The 20680-nt window shown below is 29.2% G+C and overlaps 2 protein-coding genes and 1 long non-coding RNA gene across 3 annotated transcripts; all 3 read right to left on the bottom strand.

Annotated features, from left to right (window-relative positions):
• Positions 1-10220: 10220 nt before the first annotated feature.
• LOC131599448 (uncharacterized) lies at positions 10221-11616 on the bottom strand. The gene is made up of 2 exons (XR_009282781.1): positions 10828-11616; positions 10221-10576 (listed from the first exon to the last, which is right to left on the bottom strand). It is a non-coding gene; the product is annotated as an uncharacterized LOC131599448 (long non-coding RNA).
• A 292-nt stretch (positions 11617-11908) lies between these two features.
• On the bottom strand, positions 11909-13578 carry LOC131599436 (uncharacterized). Its single transcript, XM_058871789.1, has 3 exons — positions 13290-13578; positions 13133-13186; positions 11909-12614 (listed from the first exon to the last, which is right to left on the bottom strand). The coding sequence occupies exons 1-3, from the start codon at positions 13405-13407 to the stop codon at positions 12445-12447; spliced, it is 342 nt and encodes a 113-aa protein (XP_058727772.1). The 5' UTR covers positions 13408-13578; the 3' UTR covers positions 11909-12444.
• A 5296-nt stretch (positions 13579-18874) lies between these two features.
• Positions 18875-19941, bottom strand: LOC131645241 (U-box domain-containing protein 35-like). The gene is made up of 4 exons (XM_058915915.1): positions 19563-19941; positions 19247-19481; positions 18963-19153; positions 18875-18879 (listed from the first exon to the last, which is right to left on the bottom strand). The coding sequence occupies exons 1-4, from the start codon at positions 19939-19941 to the stop codon at positions 18875-18877; spliced, it is 810 nt and encodes a 269-aa protein (XP_058771898.1).
• Between the last annotated feature and the right edge of the window lie 739 nt (positions 19942-20680).

Genomic DNA, 20680 nt, shown 5'->3' with positions numbered 1-20680 from the left:
TTTTATGTACTAAATTTAAATAATTAAATGATAACGTATTTTCTCCCTTTTTAGTTTTAAGAATGTTAACTTAATTTTTCATATAATTACAACAATGCCATTAATGAAAACTTGCAATTTTCCGTGTGTTTTCAGTTTTGAAAAATGAGAAATTGAAAAGTAAAACATATCTTAACTATTTATGTTTTTTTTTTTTTTTTAAAAACAGAAATGAAGATTAGTTTTCAAAATTCATATTTTAAAATAGTTGTTTAAAACAAGTTTTTAGTTTTTAAATTTTTAAAAACTATAATACAGTTTTTAAAAACAGAATCAAACACGCCCTTGTCGATTGGGAAGAGTTGTTCTTTTGAATGCTAATTTGACTAATATTATGATTTACCACTTCTCCTTCTACAAGGCTCCAAAAGTTATTGTTAAGGAGGTTATTAGGCTTCAAAGAGTCTTTCTTTGGGAATGGATGGAAGATTAGAAGAAGATTAATTGAATTAGTTGGAATTCTATTTTCCTTCAGCATTGTGGAAATTTCAATCCCGCTCTTCTTTGCAAGTGGAAATGGAAAATCTTGAACGAAGGCACTTCTATTTAGGCTAACATTCTTTCTTGCAGGTACAACGATATTAATAAGAAGATTCTTGATTGTACTAATCCTTGGTTAGGAAACAAAATTTCGCTTTGGTGGAAAGACCTGTATGCGGTTGGTTCGATTCAGAAAGATGCTCAAGAAAATTGGTTTACCTCTTCTATTGCGTGCAAGTTGGGGAGTGGCGACTTTATTGATTTTTGGCAAGATAGGTGGTTGGATTTTGTTCCATTTTGCAGTTTATTTCAGAAGCTTTTCCATTTCGCAGCGCCGGACAACTATCTCTTATCCAGCAACGGGTTATGGCTAAATAATGTTTGGAGGTGGCAACTTCATTTTTCAGTTCTGGTTTTCCCCAGGCTGCGGGTGTCTCGTTGGCATATCTATTGCTGATTTTGCAGCAGGCTGTGCGGTTTGTGAGCAGGTAGAACAATGTGTTTGGTAAGACACTCGTCTGATTATTCTGTCAAGGATTGTTACAAGTGGATTCCGACCAGTAGTCTCAACAGTGAAGGCGTGTGTGGGACTGTTCTTTTGACTTTGAAATCGCTGTAGAAAACTAAGGCTCCAAACAAATCTTTTTTCTTTGGTTAGAGGTTATTGTTGAATTGTCTTCTAACTAGAATAAACTTGTCTAGACAAGGAGTTTTGGTTGGTTAACACAATTTGGTTTGCCCTTTGTGTTTTGGGGAAGAGGAAGATGCAAATCATCTCTTTGGTGGCTGTTCGATCTCGTTATCTTGGTGGAAAAATACTTGTGATTGGATTTAAGTTGATTTTCCTTCAGTGTTGGCTTCTATTGTTGAGTAGTAGACTACTTTGGAGTTTGCTGTTAGATGTAGATTCAACTTGGATTCAAATTGTATTTTTGGTTTAGCCTATTGTTGATCGATTTTGCCATGTAGGAACACTATCATTTTTTAATGAGGCTACCTTTATAAGTTTGATGGGTTGGGTATGATAAAGCTTTTGTCTTGGGAGTGGTTTCTTTTAGCTTTCAAATCGGCTAGACACTTGTTGTGGTTGGATTGGTATGTCTCTCCGACTATTTGTTTAAGAAATCTTTAAGCCATTTGTTGTTGTTTGTTGCTCCTGTTGTTTTCTTATTTTGATGGGTTATGGACCCCTTGTGCCTTTCAGATTTATAGACACGTAAATATAGAAGTTTTCAAGTACCATAAAAAAGTTTCATAGTAATAATTCTGATATATTATTCATTGAGAAGTATACTGTATATATACAAAAAAGGGTCCCTATAATTCCTCTCCTATTAAAGGAATAACAACTGCACACATTAATCACATAGCTGTACAAATTATTCTTTATAACAGACACAATATTTGCCTACTTAATTTAGATGATAAAATCTTTGACTTATCTTAACACCACCCCTCAAGTTGGTGCATGGATATCACACATTCCCAACTTGAATAAAGACTCATTAAACACCCTACTTGCCACTCCTTTAGTGAGTACATCAGCTAACTGCAATTCAGATCTTACAAAGGGAAAATAAATTATTCCAGCTTCAAGTTTCTCTTTGATGAAATGTCGATCAATTTCTACATGTTTCGTTCTATCATGTTGCACAGGATTGCGAGCAATTGCAATTGCTGATGTATTGTCACAATACAAAGTCATAGTTTCTCTTGGTTCAAAACCCAAATCTGATAGAACATTCCGTATCCATAAAAGTTCACAAACTCCCAGTGCCATGCCTCTAAACTCTGCTTCAGCACTAGACCTTGCTACTACCGGTTGTTTTTTACTCCTCCAAGTAACAAGGTTTCCCCCTACAAATGTAAAGTAACCAGAGGTGGACTTTCTATCATTTTTTGAACCTGCCCAATCAGCATCGGTATACCCCAATTGAACAAAATCATATGCTATTTCAGTGCCAAAATTCAGCCAGCATAGACAAAGGGAGATACCAGAGGTTGGTGGGAAAACTAATTTACTTGTCTCATACACGGCCAGATATTACATATGCAGTAAATGTCGTTAGTCAATTTATGCATGACCATATAGAACCTTTCTTAACTTGCAAACCTTTATCTCATTTGAATCTATAATACCTGGTGGTAAGTCCATATAAATTTCTTCTAAAATTTCTCCATGTAGGAAAGCATTTTTCACATCAAATTGTAGAAGGGGCCAATCTTGGTTTGCTGCTAGTGACAAAAGTATTCTCACCGTGTTGAGCTTGGCTACCGGTGCAAATGTCTGTTGATAGTCTACACCGTATGATTGAGTGTAACCTTTAGCCACTAGTCGTGCGTTATACCTCTCAATAGTTCCATCAGCTTTGTGTTTAATGGTATACACCCATCTGCACCCAACAGTTTTCTTCCCTTCAGGTAACATTACAAGATCCCGAGTGTTGTTTTTTTCTAAAGCTGCCATCTCCTCAACCATCGCTTCAGTCCATCTAGGATCTGCTAAAGCTTCCTGTACATTACTAGGAACAGAAATTGAGGATAATTGAGATACAAATGACGCATATGACTTGGATAACTTGTGAGATGACACATAATTACTAATGGGATATTTAACTTTGGATTAAAGGTCTGGTTGATATCTAATGGGAGGTTGACCACGGTTAGAACGAGGTGGAAGATTATATTGGACACAAGTAGATTCAATGTTAGGTGTGTTGGTGGCCTCATTTAAACAAGGGTCAATTTCATAAAAAAGGGAATCAATTTCAGAATTAACATTAGTATCAACTCCATTTATATTTTTATTATCAAGAACAGAATCAGGGAATACCTCAGGGGAATCAACTTGATATTGTAGAGAAGATTGAGCTAGTTGATTATGATCAGAAACTGTATTATCTAAAGGTGATGTGTCCATATTTGAGACTGATTCATTACCTGCAGAATGATCCTCACAAGATAATTTATTTTCACAAAATAAGTCAAACATGCTAACGTCACGGTGCTGCACTTCACTTTCATCCCCCCTTGAAGTGTAGAACCAGCATAAAAAAGTTATCTTCATGAAAAGTTACATCTATAGAAGTATAAATTTTTTTAGATGATGGATGATAAGCACGATAACCTTTTTGTGTTGATCCATACCCAACAAAGACACATTTAAGAGCTCGCTTTTCAAGTTTCGTACGTTGATGTGGGTGTAAGTGAACATATATAACACATCCAAAAACATGAGGTAGTAAATGAACGATGGAAGGGAGAACACAATGATCAGATAAAACATCTAGAGGTCTTCTAAAGTTATGCACACTAGAGGGGGTTCGATTAATTAAGTAAACTGCAGAATTTACAGCCTCGCCCCACAAATGAGATGGAACATTACCATCAATTAGAAGTGCTCTTGTCACCTCTAATATGTGTCTATTTTTCCTCTCAGCCACTCCATTTTGTTGGGGGGAATAAGGACATGTTGTTTGATGTAAAATGCCTTTAGAGTTCAAAAAATCTTTTAATTCTTTCTTAACATATTCCCCTCCACTGTCTGATCTAATTACCTTAATACATGTGTTAAATTGTGTTACTATCATTTGATGAAAGGTGTGAAACACATCATACACATCACTTTTATGTTGAAGCAAATATACCCAGGTTACCCGTGTACAATCATCAACAAAACTAATAAACCATTTTTTCCCGTTATCTGTAACTTGTGGAGCAGGACCCCAAACATCACTGTGTACTAAGGAAAAGGGAAAATCTGTTTTCTTATTGCTTAAGGGAAAAATAGCACGATGGCTTTTTGCCATTACACAAGTTTCACAAAGAAAATCTGAAATATTGCATTTATGAAATAACGATGGAAATAATTTTTTTAGATAACTAAAAGAGGGATGCCCCAATCGTTTATGCCATAGCCAAATTTCTTTTTTATTTTTATCTTGTATGTGATCACTTGCAAGATGAACCAATGCTCCTTTATGGATTTGTGAAATTTTTTCAAGATAATACAGCCCTTCACTATATCTACCACTGCCAATCTTCTCCTTGGTATGTATATCCTGAAAAACACAGTGGTTTGGATAAAACACAGCTACACATGAATGTGATTTTGTTAATTCACTAACACAGATAAGGTTGCAATTCAAGGTAGGAACAAATAAGACATTAGATATTGATAGAGAGGGTGATAGGGTCACTGTACCAACACCTTCAATGGGAGATTTTACTCCATTGGCAGTAATAATAACAATTTTATGAGAATTAGGAGAGAAATTAGTAAACATGTGTTGATCACAAGTCATATGATCAGTAGCACCGGTATCGATTATCCAATCGCTATTTCTAGTAATAACAGAAATATTATGAGCAGAGTTAGATATACCTGTTAGATATACCTGACTTGGTTACAAAGCCGGCAGCAGTAGAAAGATGAGCCTTGCTGTTTTCTGTCTTATTATTCGTAGTTTTTCCCTTTGGATGCCACTCCGGGTAGCCATGGAGTTTGAAACATGTCTCCATAACATGATTATCTCCATTACAGTGATTACACTTGCGGATTTCTTTCTTCGGATACTTTTTGACAGCAAAAACAGACCCATTCGAAGACTCACCACTTAACATAGTTTCTTTGCGGTTTGCCTCTGCACACATAGTTGCATAAACTGATTGAACATTAGGAAGCGGAGTAATAGCGAGAATACGACCACGAACTCCATCCAAATGTGAATCCAAACCAGCCAAAAAAACATAAACTCGTTGAGAATTAACCATCTTGTTGTATTTCTCAACATCTTTAGTGCATTCCATAGTACAATTATTAATACTATCATACTCTTGCCATAGCCTCTGCAATTTTCCAAAGTATGTAATAACAGATCCACCATTTTGTTGAGTAGAGATTACCTCACGATGCAATTGATAAGCTCTTGATGCATCTTGGTCGACTGAGTATGTTTCTTTGACAGTTTCCCAAATTTCCTTCGCCGTAGCTAAGCGAATGAAAAGGGATCTGATTTCTTTGGTCATGGAGTCCAGAAGCCAAGACTTGACCAAGCAATTTTCATCTTCCCATGCTTCATATTAATCGGATTTATCTTTTGCTGGTGCGGTCTTCGTTCCGGTAACGTAACCCCATCGTTTTCTGCCTCTGATTTTGTTCTGTGCATTCAACGACCATTCGACGTAGTTAGTGCCGTCAAGCCGTTCTGGAGTGAGAGCATCGTGGAATTGGACAGCAGCGGAAGTTCCAGAATTCTCCGATTTATTTTTTTCAGAAGCCATCAGAAATTACTAAGGATAAAAAAACACCGTCTCCTATATTGAAAAGGAGTTGGTGTAGGCTCTTGATACCATATAGAAGTTTTCAAGTACCATAAAAAAGTTTCATAGTAATAATTCTGATATATTATTCATTGAGAAGTATACTGTATATATACAAAAAGGGTCTCTATAATTCCTCTCCTATTAAGGGAATAACAGCTGCACACATTAATCACATAGCTGTGCAAATTATTCTTTATAACAGACACAATATTTGCCTACTTAATTTAGATAATAAAATCTTTGACTTATCTTAACAGTAAAGTCGCGATCAATAATTTATTATGCAATGCAATGAAAAGAAATATCTCCTTTATTTAAGAAATGTTTTTGTTCGATTTACTACAACTAACTCCTTGATTCATCCAAAGCTGAGGCTCAAACATTGTTATGTTTTCTACCCTGGAGAATCCACAAAAGTTGCTTGCTGCAAACAAAATAAATTAGAGAGCGTTTAAGATTTATTTTGGACTTATCCCGATCCCATAAAGTTTTTCAACTCATTTCTTATTGTACTCATTATTGATTTGTGATCTTAATCGAGAAAGGGAAATTAATCACATTTTTCAAAAACCACAATTCACCTACACTATAACATTTTTGATCTACGGTTAGGCTAAATTTTTCCACAGCTCAGAAACTGTGGCCAAATACATGCTTTTGCCAAGGTTTTTAAATCGTAGAAATATGTTTTAACATTGAAATTAAATGATACTATTTAATTAGTCGAAGATACACAACTAGGGATGGAAAAACAGGCCAGGCCCGCCGGATGGGTCCGTTTGACCCACCATTTTGGGCGGGTTGGGTTGAGGTTTTCGGCTCGGTACCTTAAAAATTCGGGCCGAGGCGGGGCGGGTTTTTCCCACGGGCTTTTTGTTAAAACTTTTTTTATCTTTTAGTTAGAATTAAAATAACTTTAACTATAAAAACAACACTCTTCTCTTAAAATTATGTTGATTGAAGATTGAATTATAATTATAATGTTCTTTCTATAACTTTCTAATACAAGTGTTGATTGAAAAAACTTGAAATAAAAGAACAACTGCATGGCATGCATATTTATTAAATTCTCAATACATTAGCTTACATGTATTCTTTAGAAATAGATGTTTATTTTAAGAAAAAGAATGATTTGATTAGTGTAAACGTGAGACAAATTTACGATTTAACTATGGTTTTTTCTTTACCCACCTCCCTATGGGAGTCACCCCAGCGAAAACCCCACTTTACCCCTGCTTCGGAAATTCATTTCCGAAAAATTTTTTTTTTCTAAATTTTTTCAGACTTCGGAAGTGCATTTCCGAAAAAAATCCCAAAAATTGGGATTTTGATTAATTCGGAGATGCATCTCCGAAAAAACAAAAAAAAATTTAAAAATGTCAAAAATTAATTTTAGGATATTAATTAATTCATATATCATAAATTTGATATAATTTATGAGTAATGAATAATAATAATTATATATTTTGATATAATTTATGAGTTATGAATAATAATTAATATATATTTCTATTCTGATTCATATTTTAAAATTTAAAATAATTTTAATTAAAAAGACTAAAATAATTTCACTTACAAAATGAGTTATAATTTTTTATTTATATATTTATATATTTATAATAATTATTATGTATTTACAAAAAAAATGAGTGTTTTAATTTATATATTTATATAATAATTATAATAATTATTATATATTTATAAAAATTATTAATATTTATATATTTATATAATAATTATTATATATTAATTATAAATATATTTATATATTTATATAATAATTATAAAAATTAAAAAAATGAGTGTTTTAATTTATAATAATTATTATATATTTATATATTATATATTTATATATTTCACTTACAAAATTAATAATTATTATTATATATTTATATATTTCTATTCTGATTCATAATTAAAAATGAGTTATAATTTTTTATTTAGTTTAAAAAAATTAAAAAAAGATTTTGTCTTAATTTTATTTAATGAATAAATTTTATATTTAATTCTATATAATTCAAAATTTAATTATGGAATTAAAATGCTTTTGATTTATATAAGTTAAAAATAATTTTGAACTTTAAAATTGTTTAGGAAATTTTGATTCACCTTGATTTTATTGATTCAGCTTTATTTTATTGATTCACCTTGATTTTATACCTATTAATTGTATTGATTCACTTGATTTTAATTTTTTAATAATTATTGAATTCTTCGGAAGTGTATATCCGAAACATTCCAAGACCAAATTGGTCTTGGAATATTTCAGATATGCATCTCCGAAGACACCCCCTCCAAAAAAAAATGTGTTTTCGGAAATGCATCTCCGAAAACCCAAAAAAGGGGTGTTTTTGGAAATGCATCTCCGAAAACACCTTTTTTTTCGTGTTTTCGGAAGTGCATTTCCGAAATAAGACAAATTTTGAAAAAAAAAACGTTTCGGAAATGCATTTCCGAAGTGAGGGTATTTTGGTTTTTTCATCAGATGTGACCAAGAAAAGAGGGAGGTAGGGAAAGAAATTTCCTTTAACTATTAAGAAATCGGTCAATATAAGAGTCTATATGATATAAATAGTGAGAAAGTTATGTGTTGATATTTTATGCACTACTATTTTATGCATTTTGATGTATTATGCAATGTAATTGTTATCACTGTTTGTCTTGTGTAAACTCTTAATTAAGTTCTTTTAGTAGTTAGTTTTTAAATAGGATTAGGATGATGTGTATTGTTTATTTATTTATTTTGATACTTTTTTTAGTATGCTTGAGTTTATTTCGTTTTTTTGTTGTAATTGGTCTTTAAGACATGTTGAAGTTTTATTGTGTGTTGTTAAAAAAAATCTTTTATCGGTCTCTTTGGTAATAATTAAGAAATTTATAAATTATATATGTAGTAAATTGAATTGTAAAATAAAAAGAATTAAAATTGGCGGGCCGGCCCGCAAACCCGCCATCTCGTTAGTAAATGGGACGAACTTGACTTTTGAGCTCAGATACCAAAATTGGCCCGCTCCACCCCACTTTTGGACGGACTTAAACGGGACGGGACTAAACGGGGCGGCCGCCCACTTTGCCACCCCTATACACAACCAAACTTTTTGTGATAGATAAAAAAGTTGTCTATATTTATAAAATAATAATTTAAAATCTTTGCAAAAACAGACAAATTACATAATATTATCGATAGTCAAATAAATATGACATTTAATATAATTTATGAGCCTCATGTTGGGGTTCAAACCTCATACACTCAAGTGAAGGGGTGTGTATACTACCACATGGGCAAATAACAAATTGTGTTACATATTAATATATAGTACGATTTAAATGATGAGACGAGAGCAATGAAAGATGACAACTTAGACATACAGATAGAGATAGTTAAGGTTGTAAATATGTATTTGGTCTAGCTAGCCTGAAAATTTAAAAAGAAAATAAAATATATATGCATCCGAATTATCTAAATTGTGTAGTTCCAATTCCAATCATATCTAGACGTAAATAACCAAAATGATATAGGTTGCTTGATTGGAACACTAGTACAAAAATGTTAATTTACACCCGTTTTTTATTAAATTTACACCCATTATTTTTAATAAAAATCGGGTGTATATCCACAGGGTGAGAAATGTCTAACGAATTTACACCCGTTATTTTTAACAAAAATCGGGTGTAATTAGGCGTAATTACGTGTTTAATTACACCCTGTTTTAACAAAAATCGGGTGTAATTAGGCGTAATTACGTTTTTAATTACACCCTGTTTTAATAAAAATCGGGTGTAATTGGGCGTAATTACGTTTTTAATTACACCCTGTTTTAATAAAAATCGGGTGTAATTGGGCGTAATTACGTTTTTAATTACACCCTGTTTTAATAAAAATCGGGTGTAATTGAGCGTAATTACGTTTTAATTACACCCTATTTTAATAAAAATCGGGTGTAATTGGGCTTAATTACATTTTAATTACACCCTGTTTTAATAAAAATCGGGTGTAATTGAGCGTAATTACGTTTTAATTACACCCTATTTTAATAAAAATCGGGTGTAATTGGGCTTAATTACATTTTAATTAAGCCCTATTTTAATAAAAATCGGGTGTAATTGGGCTTAATTACGTTTTAATTACACCCTATTTTAATAAAAATCGGGTGTAATTGGGCTTAATTATGTTTTAATTACACCATATTCTAATAAAAATCGGGTGTAAATATGTTCTTAATTACCCCCTATTTAAGTAAAAATCGGGTGTAAATACGCCATTTATAAATGAACAATTATATTTATTTACACCCTATTTCATAAACACCACTTAGTTATATTTTATTTTCAGTCATAATATTGTAAATACTATAAAATCATACACATAAAAATCATATTTTAACTAAGTCAAAATATTTTTAATATTAACCAAAAAGTATACAAAATCATGTACAGTCATAATATTTCAAGTATTATAAAATCATACACATAAAAATTATATTTTAACTAAATCATAACACTTTCTTCATATATAATTTTACGCCATGCTTGACGGTTAGCTTCGGTGTTCTCTAGTCCAATTGAATCCAACTACTTTCCACATGTATCAATGGTAACCATACCGAGCCGTTGATAGTGCCCCTCCGAGAATATGACGAAAATGCCCGTTCAAGAAACACAGAACGAGGACTATCAAAATCACTAGTTGTCTTAGAAGACCTATTCCTTGAGTGAGCTACAGTATGAGTATCTACACAACAATGTTAAACCCATTAATTTATTATCGTTTCCTCTTTCTCATAGAGATAACTTAGTTATATAAACTAAAAACAAAATCCAAAATTCTACATTTCTTAAACAAATAAGAAAAGGAAAAAGAAAAGGAAAGAACAAAAAAAGTAATAATTATAAGATGCTAATTCTACTATCAGAAAAATGCATAATATTCTGAATTGATGAATATATAAAACGATAAAAAAAATAATCAGGCATAGAAATTACCAGTGTGATTAGATGAAGATGCAAAATGGTGGGTTGAACTAGTAACACTTCCATTACTTCTCAACCATTGTGGAACTAAAGCACGTTCACTTTTCACAAACCTCTTTTGTAGTATTTCTTCCAGAAACAGCCTAATTTTTCTGACCCACGGCAGTTGTTAAGCCACTGGAGCAATGTGATGTATCAGATGAAGATCAAAGTTGAAAGAACACGGTTTTCAAACTAAATCTCTAGGTAAAAGAAAGTAATAACATGTATAAAAATGATGAATAACGATATTGATATTTGGAGATACTGATACGGTCATGTCGAGCCGAACTATTAATCAATAGTTGTTAAATAAATGAATGTGAGCCGAACTGAAAGTTATGATCATATCCAAAATAATGAATAGGTGATATAATAATGACTATTCTTCAAATCAATTGGCTAGTTGTCAAATCAACAAGTACTATTAATCAAAAAGAAAAGAAAAAGAAAAAAAAATCAACAAGTATTAATTCGTAAACAAGTTGAGAGAGTTCAAACTACCATATCTCTATGTCTATTAATACTCTAATCTAAAATATATAGCTATTAATACACTTGTTATAAAGATTAGGAATACAAGTACTAATATTAATTTTTGTCAAAATAGTATAGACATCAAAATAACTATCTTAAGCGCTTTAAAAAAGCAAAGCATCTAAAATGACTTATTGTTGTACAATCTCTTTGAGGAATTGAGTTGCTGGAACAAGTGAGGTGATTAATTTCATCAAGGTTACTTATTGGAGGTGTATTATTATATGTAAGGATTTATGGGTAGCTAATTTATATTTACATGTTGGGATCTTGAGCAGTCATGCATGAGGTCATTGTTTGCTTTAAAGTTCTAACATTATAGGAGATATATGACCACATCTTATCTAAAATAGTACCATTGAATGTTTCTTCCTCACACTCTAACACATAGTCTATTACATATGCTACTGCCGGTGTTACACAGCATATACTAAAAAAAGGTGTAACATCAGATATATATTCAAGTATAACCTATAACTAAACTATAAGCTATTCTTTTCATGTAATCAACCCCAACCAAGACATAAACAACAGTTTCATAAACTCTGTCATCAACATACGAAGATCTTTATTCTATACTCTCCAAAACTTACCTAAGATTCTGATCATCCACTTCAGTTTCCATGGACTTAACCCTGCTTTCTATTTACTTCACATTCAGATTCCAGTTTCTCAATTTTGAACTTCAATATACACCTCAAATTTTGAACTTCTATTTTGAGTCCCAATAGAAAAGGTAGAAACAATCAGGTCCTCTCTTTTCTTCACATCCACCTCAAATTCTAATTTTATGTTGAGAATGTAAATAGTTTTTCAGCATGCATGTCAATGATGTCATAGCAGAAATAAATTGCTAAATCTAAGTGTATTTGATATAAACTGTTTATATTTTCCTAAATGCCAAAACAATAACTGATGAAACCAAATATACCATGCATTCTACTAGAAAGGACCATTGATTACAATTTACAACAGAAAAAACAAAATCCAAGTTCAGTCATAAAAAGTTAGATTCATCATCCTTTCAGTTTCACATTGTAAATGGAAATAACTTTAACAAGATCTATCAATGGACACAATCCTATTTACCTGCGTAAGTCTGGATGAATCAGACTCCAAGGCAGCAAGCTTTTTCTGGTTTTCCAGTATCGTCGAGCATATCTCAACCTTAGACTTATTCATCTTCTCCGTATCTCCAACCACTTGCGCAATTTCAGATTTCACTGCTTATAATAATCACGAGAATGTTAAAAATGTAAGAGATCACAAATCTACAGAAAATTACATTCTGAGATTCTAATTCCATATAGTTACAAAACTTTGTTTGTTTCACTTCTTAGACTCTAAGCCGTGTTTGGATCAACAAAAATGACGTTAAAAGTTAAAACTCAACGCGAATTTGAACTTAAACTGAACAGCTCTGCATATGATAATAAGAAATTTAGATGTATGAGATTCCAAATCTATCAATACTCTAGCAATTCCGATTGTTCAGATCTTGTATAACAGACATTGTTTAGATAGATGAAAAAGATATTGAAATACAGTGCGAATTTGAAGGAAAACTAAACCGCTGCATATGATAGCGATGAATTTCGATGTATGCGATATCAAATCTACGAATACTATATCGTTCATACAATATATTCAGCAAACTTTGATTGTTTCACTCCATAGACTATAAACAGTGTTTGGATCCATGAAATAAGCACGACAATTCGACGCGAATCTGAGATTTAACCTGAATTGAAATCGCTTTCCAAAGTGTGGATGTTCGTCATCTGCATTTGCTCTTCTGCAGAAATCCATGCCAATTGAAATTTCACATAAGATTAACCCTATACAATTAACCTAAACCTAATTACATGAAAATAAATCGAAAAAACTCAAATCGGCACCTGATACGACAAGCCCAAAGTGTTGAAACGATCTTGGATCCCAAAGAAGATTGAGAAAAGCGCTGAAGCGATGATGAAAGCCCTTGTAACAGGAGCATTTGCTGTGACACACAATCATAAACAAGCATTTGAATGCGAATCGAATAAGGGAATATTTGGGAAGACTTTGTTTCAGAGAAGGTTAGGATTTTAGTGTTTGAGAAGGAGAATGGAAGATTTGAGAAGAATAAACCTGATGTAATATAAAATTTATGTTTAGAAGAGTTTTGTTGAAAATTGGGTTTAGAAAAACTTGATTGCATTTCACTGCTATGAAATTAGATTAAACATTCAATTTTGATAAGAGTTTTGTTCAATCCTACAAAATTAAATTATTTTATTCAGTCAGTTAATATTTATTAATTTGTTAATAATGTTTAAATTATTCTATTCACTTAAGAAATTTAAGCTCATTAATTTGTATGTAATGTTTAAATTATTTATTAATATGTCATTATATATTTTGAGTTATAAAATTAAATAAATTTTTTTAGTTTATATAAATTTACACCCATTTTTTAATTTAACGGGAGTAATTGTGATTTGATTATAGTAATATTTTTAATTTACACCTGATTTTAAAAAATAAGGTGTATATTGTCACCTGATAATGTTTAAAATGACACTTTATTTACAAAATTGCCACCACATTTTTTATTTACACCCTTTTTTAGTATATTGGGTGTAAATTTTAAAATTATATTAATCTTTTTGTACTAGTGGAACAAAACCATCTACTTCATCATGCTCTGTAGTACATCCATTGACCATCTGATCAATCACGTCTCTTCCTTCTCATATAATCTATAATGTAAGAAAATTAATGGTTGTGAAAAAGTCAAAAATACCCATATTTGATTTTTTGCCACCACATTAAAATTGTGGTTTTTTGGTCTTTGTACCATAAAGTTCTTAATTTTATTATTAAAATAATACAACTCTTATATTTTATAAAACTTATCAAATCTCTCTCTATTCTCTATTTTTTTCTCTTTCATCACTCTCTCACTTCTTTCTTCCAAAAAAAATCTATCAATTTATAATATAAGAAAATTAATGGTTGTGGAAAAATCTAAAATACCCTTATTTGATTTTTTGCCACCACATGAAAATTGTGGTTTTTTAGTCTTTGTACCATAAAGTTATTAATTTTATTATCAAAATAATATAACTCTTATATTTTATCAAATTTTTTTTTCTTCTCTATTTTTTTTTTCTTTCATCACTTTCTCTCTTCTTTATTCAAAAAAAAAAATATCAATCTTCTATAATATAAGAAAATCAATGGCTGTGGAGAAGTCCAAAATACCCTTATTAAATTTTTTTGCCACCACATTAAAATTGTAGTTTTTTGGTCTTTGTACCATAAAGTTCTTAATTTTATTATTAAAATAATAGAACTCTTATAATTTATCAAACTTATCAAATCTCTCTCTATTCTCTATTTTTATCTCTTTCATCACTCTCTCACTTGTTTCTTCCAAAAAAAATCTATCAATCTATAATATAAGAAACTTAATGGTTGTAGAAAAGTCCAAAATACCCTTATTTGATTTTTTGCCACCACATTAAAATTGTGGTTTTTTGTTCTTTGTACCATAAAGTTCTTAATTTTATTATTAAAAGAATACAACTCTTATATTTTATAAAACTTATCAAATCTCTCTCTATTATCTATTTTTTTTCTCTTTCATCACTCTCTCACTTCTTTCTTCCAAAAAAAAAATCAATCAATCTATAATCAAATAAAATTAATGGTTGTGGAAAAGTCCAAAATACTCTTATTTGATTTTTTGCCACCACATTAAAATTGTGGTTTTTTGTTCATTGTACCATAAAGTTCTTAATTTTATTATTAAAAGAATACAACTCTCATATTTTATCAAACTTATCAAATCTCTCTCTATTATCTATTTTTTTTCTCTTTCATCACTCTCTCACTTCTTTCTTCCAAAAAAAAAATCAATCAATCTATAATCTAAGAAAATTAATGGTTGTGGAAAAGTCCAAAATACTCTTATTTGATTTTTTGCCACCACATTAAAATTGTGATTTTTTGTTCTTTGTACCATAAAGTTCTTAATTTTATTAGGCTAAATTACAGTTTTGGTCCCCCTGTTTTAGGTTTTTCACGATTTTGGTCCCCCTATTTTCTTTTTAAACAGTTTTGGTCCCCCATCCCAATTTTGTTCATGAATAGTGCATGAACAGTACATGTCCGTACATGAACAGTATATGTCCGTACATGAACAGTACATAAACAGTTGCATCAAAATTGAGATGGGGGACCAAAACTGTTTAAAAAGAAAATAGAGGGACCAAAATCGTGAAAAACCTAAAACAGGGGGCCAAAATTGTAATTTAGCCATTTTATTATTAAAAGAATACAACTCTTATATTTTATCAAACTTATCAAATCTCTCTCTATTCTCTATTTTTTTTCTCTTTCATCACTCTCTCACTTCTTTCTTCAAAAAAAATATATATTCATCTATAATATAAGAAAATTAATGGTTGTGAAAAAGTCCAAAATACCCTTATTTGATTTTTTGCCACCACATTAAAATTGTGGTTTTTTGGTCTTTGTACCATAAAGTTCTTAATTTTATTTTTAAAATAATAAACTCTTATATTTTATCAAACTTATCAAATATCTCTCTATTCTCTATTTTTTTTCTCTTTCATCACTCTCTCACTTCTTTCTTCCAAAAAAAATCTATCAATCTATAATATAAGAAACTTAATGGTTGTGGAAAAGTCCAAAATACCCTTATTTGATTTTTTCCCACCACATTAAAATTGTGGTTTTTTGTTCTTTGTACCATAAAGTTCTTAATTTTATTATTAAAAGAATACAACTCTTATATTTTATAAAACTTATCAAATCTCTCTCTATTATCTATTTTTTTTCTCTTTCATCACTCTCTCACTTCTTTCTTCCAAAAAAAAAAATCAATCAATCTATAATCTAATAAAATTAATGGTTGTGGAAAAGTCCAAAATACCCTTATTTAATTTTTTGCCACCACATTAAAATTGTGGTTTTTTGTTCTTTGTACCATAAAGTTCTTAATTTTATTATTAAAAGAATACAACTCTTATATTTTATCAAACTTATCAAATCTCTTTCTATTCTCTATTTTTTTTCTCTTTCATCACTCTCTCACTTCTTTCTTCAAAAAAAAGTATATTCATCTATAATATAAGAAAATTAATGGTTGTGGAAAAGTCCAAAATACCCTTATTTGATTTTTTGCCACCACATTAAAATTGTGGTTTTTTGGGCTTTGTACCATAAAGTTTTTAATTTCATTTTTAAAATAATAAATTCTTATATTTTATCAAACTTATCAAATCTCTCTCTATTCTCTATTTTTTTCTCTTTCATCACTCTCTCACTTCTTTCTTCTAAAAAAAATCTACCAATCTATAATATAAGAAAATTAAGGGTTGTGGAAAAGTCCAAAATACCCTGATTTGATTTTTTGTCACCACGTGAAAATTGTGGTTTTTTGGTCTTTGTACCATAAAGTTCTTAATTTTATTATTAAAATAATATAACTCTTATATTTTATCAAACTTATCTAATCTCTTTCTATTCTCTATTTTTTTTCTCTTTCATCACTTTCTCACTTCTTTCTTCCAAAAAAAACTATCAATATATATATATATATATATATATATATATATATATATATATATATATATATATATATATATATATATATATATATAATATAATATAAGAAAATCAATGGTTGTTGAAAAGTTTAAAATACCCTTATTTGATTTTTTGCCACCACATTAAAATTGTGGTTTTTTTGTCTTTATACCATAAAGTTCTTAATTTTATTATTAAAATAATACAACTCTTATATTTTATCAAACTTATCAAATCTTTCTTTATTCTCTATTTTTTTCTCTTTCATCACTTTCTCACTTCTTTCTTCCAAAAAAAAAATATTTGTTTACGGAAAAAATCTATTATTTACGAAAAATGGTATTTATGATCCAAATATTTTTTATTCAAAAATGATATAGGAAAAAAATCTATTATTTATCTAAATATTTTTATATACGAAATTTACTATTGATCCAAATATTTTTGTAAATGATACCTAAACAAAAATAATATTTGTATATGGAAAAAAACCTATTATTTACCAAAAATGGTATTTATGATCCAAATATTTTTATTCCAAAATGATATACGGGAAAATAATCTACTATTGATCTAAATATTTTTATATACGAAATTTTCTATTGATCCAAATATTTTTGTAAATGATGCTAAACAAAAATGAGGTTTGTATACGGAAAAAAAATATCATTGATCTAAATATTTTTATATACGAGAAATAGTATTTATGCTCAAATATTTTTTATCCAAAAATGGTATACGGTAAAAAATTTATTATTGATCTAAATATTTTTTTATACAAAAATTTAATATTGATTCAAATATTTTTGTAAATGATACCCAAATAAAAATAATATTTGTATTATTATTTATGAAAAATGTTATTTATGATCCAAATATTTTTTATTCAAAAATGGTATATGGGAAAAAATCTACTATTGATGTAAATAATTTTATATACGGAATTTACTATTGAACCAAATATTTTGTAAATGATACCTAAACAAAAATAAAGTCTGTATATGGGAAAAATCTATTATTGACCTAAATATTTTTATATACGAAAAATTGTATTTATGATCAAATATTTTTGATCAAAAAATGGTATACAGGAAAAAATATATTATTGATCTAAATATTTTAATATATGAAAATTTAATATTGATCCAAATATTTTTGTAAATGATACCTAAACAAAAATAATATTTGTATATGGAAAAAAATCTATTATTTACGAAAAATGGTATTTATGACCCAAATATTTTTTTATTTAAAAATGGTATACGGGAATAAATTTATTATTGATCTAAATATTTTTATATACGAAATTTACTATTGATCCAAATATTTTTGTAAATGATACCTAAACAAAAATGAAGTCTGTATACGTGAAAAAATTTATTATTGACTTAAATATTTTTATATACGAGAAATGGTATTTATGATGAAATATTTTTAATTCAAAAATGGTATACGGAAAAAAATATATTATTGATCTAAATATTTTTATATATGAAATAATCATTTATTTATCTAATTTTTTTTCTTTTTAAATATTTTTATTTAAAATAAATGATGTATCAAAATTCGTGTAACCGAACAGAACCCGTGCGTATGCACGGGTTTGTTACTAGTTTAATATCATATCTTTCTTCAATATTTTTCAACACCATCTCCGCAATAGAATGATGAACACTCAACACCATCTCTGCAATATTTAATTAGTTATATTAAAGAAGTAAAACTGATTAATGAATTCTAAGTAAAATAATTGGTTAATGACATGCATTTTTGCGGTTAATACAATATTAAAATTGGTTGATGACGCAACCTTATCTTTATCTTATATAATAAATATTTAAAAAATATTTTTTTTAAAAATATTATTATTTTATTTAAAAAAGCACTAATCTTTATACAGTGAACAGTGTATACAGTGAACAATGTATACAGTGTAGGTATTGATGTAGAATTTTGGTGTCAAGATAGCAAACCTGATAACCAAAATGGTTTCGGTTGCTTGATTGGAACAAGATCATCTACTCCATCATGCTCTAAAGTATATCCATTAATCATCAAATCATTCACTTCTCTTCCTTCACATATGATTTTAATATCACATCTTTCTTCTACACTTTTCAACACCATCTCTGCGGTAGAATCATGTCTTCTTGACTCATGTTTTCTAATCATCCAAATAATAAAAACATTTAGTAAAAATATGCTATATATTATTAATTATTAACTTAGTGTCACACATGAGATTCATACATAGCACCTTAGATTAGATTGTGTAATTCCAATCACCAATTTTCTTATATTCAGATTCTTCACAAGATCTACAATGGCTTTACCAACGTTGTCACCCTCAATAAGCAACATCTCCACCTTAACTTTTGAGCCAGTACACATGTCAATGAACTTTTGAAGGAGTATTCTCCTCTTCCTTTTCTCTTGGCTCAAGTAGTTGTTAACTTGTTCTTGACTCACATATCTCCTTGGAATTTTTCCCACTGTTAATAATCTTTCAATTATCACAAATATCAACAAAAATAAAAACAATAAAGTAAAAAGTAATTGAAAGAAATACTTACGTGAAGTTGGAATTCGCTTGGCTTGAGGGAAAACATGTACAAGAGAAACAATAGTAGAATTAGGGTTCACTAAGTGCTTTAAAGTCCATGAAAGTGCTTCCATGCTTGAATCAGTTTCTCCAACTGCCACATAAACAACATCATATAACCTATCGTTGTGGATATCAATAGAGAAAACACTGCTCTCGCAATCTTCTTCTCTTATAGTATCTAATGGTTCCTTCTTTAGATTCATCTCAAATAACTCTTTTGAATATACACCATCATCTTTTTCTTCTTCTTCTTCTATTTTGCTATTGGAACGGCAAGCACAATGTGTGCCGATATCTTCATCGAAGTAGTGTAAGAACTTATAATCGGCATCAATATTTTCATTCATTGCCAATTTTTTTTATTTATCACATCAAAGTTTCATTACAATGGGTCAATTGAGATTTTTTGATGAATTTCGAAGGCCAAAGAATTGTTAGTATAAATGCTTGGAGTATTATAATATTTAAATTTTACTCCTTAATTAATATTATTTGACTCTAGTTATTATTATAAGTAAATTTATTTTTTTATTATTTATTCATCAAATAATTATATAAATTATATATGGACTAGATACATCAATTGTTTCTTAGTCATAAAAATATTATTATGCACAGTTTTAAAAAAAATTAAATCTGTTAATTTTAATTATAAAATTATTATTATTCATTAAAATATTTTTATTAATTATATTTAATGTAAGAGGTTAATTGTTATACACCGTCAGTGTAAAATACTTTACACGGCCGGCGCATCACAATCACTCATTGATATTACTTTATATGCATTTAAAATAAAAGTCTACAACATACAAAAATTTAACAGCTATGATTAACTGACAATGTAAATCAGTGCATGAGTATTATTCTATAATGTAATAGTTGAATGGAGTGAAATATAATAAATAGAAAAATAGTAATAAAATAATAATAATAAGTATTGATTAGCATTGTAAAAAAAATTTAAAAATATGTGTAAATGGGACATTTTATATAAAAAGAAGAAAAAAAATCTTAAAATTTGTGTGCTTGCCTGAATTCACTGTATTTGAATATGTACTCAAAAATATAATTTAGTTGGTTTAG

The sequence above is a fragment of the Vicia villosa genome, linkage group LG1, assembly GCF_029867415.1.
Source record: "Vicia villosa cultivar HV-30 ecotype Madison, WI linkage group LG1, Vvil1.0, whole genome shotgun sequence".
In the NCBI taxonomy this organism is placed as follows: domain Eukaryota; kingdom Viridiplantae; phylum Streptophyta; class Magnoliopsida; order Fabales; family Fabaceae; genus Vicia; species Vicia villosa.
The sequence above is the reverse complement of the archived record's forward strand: the minus strand, read 5'-3'. Positions and strand labels throughout refer to the sequence as shown.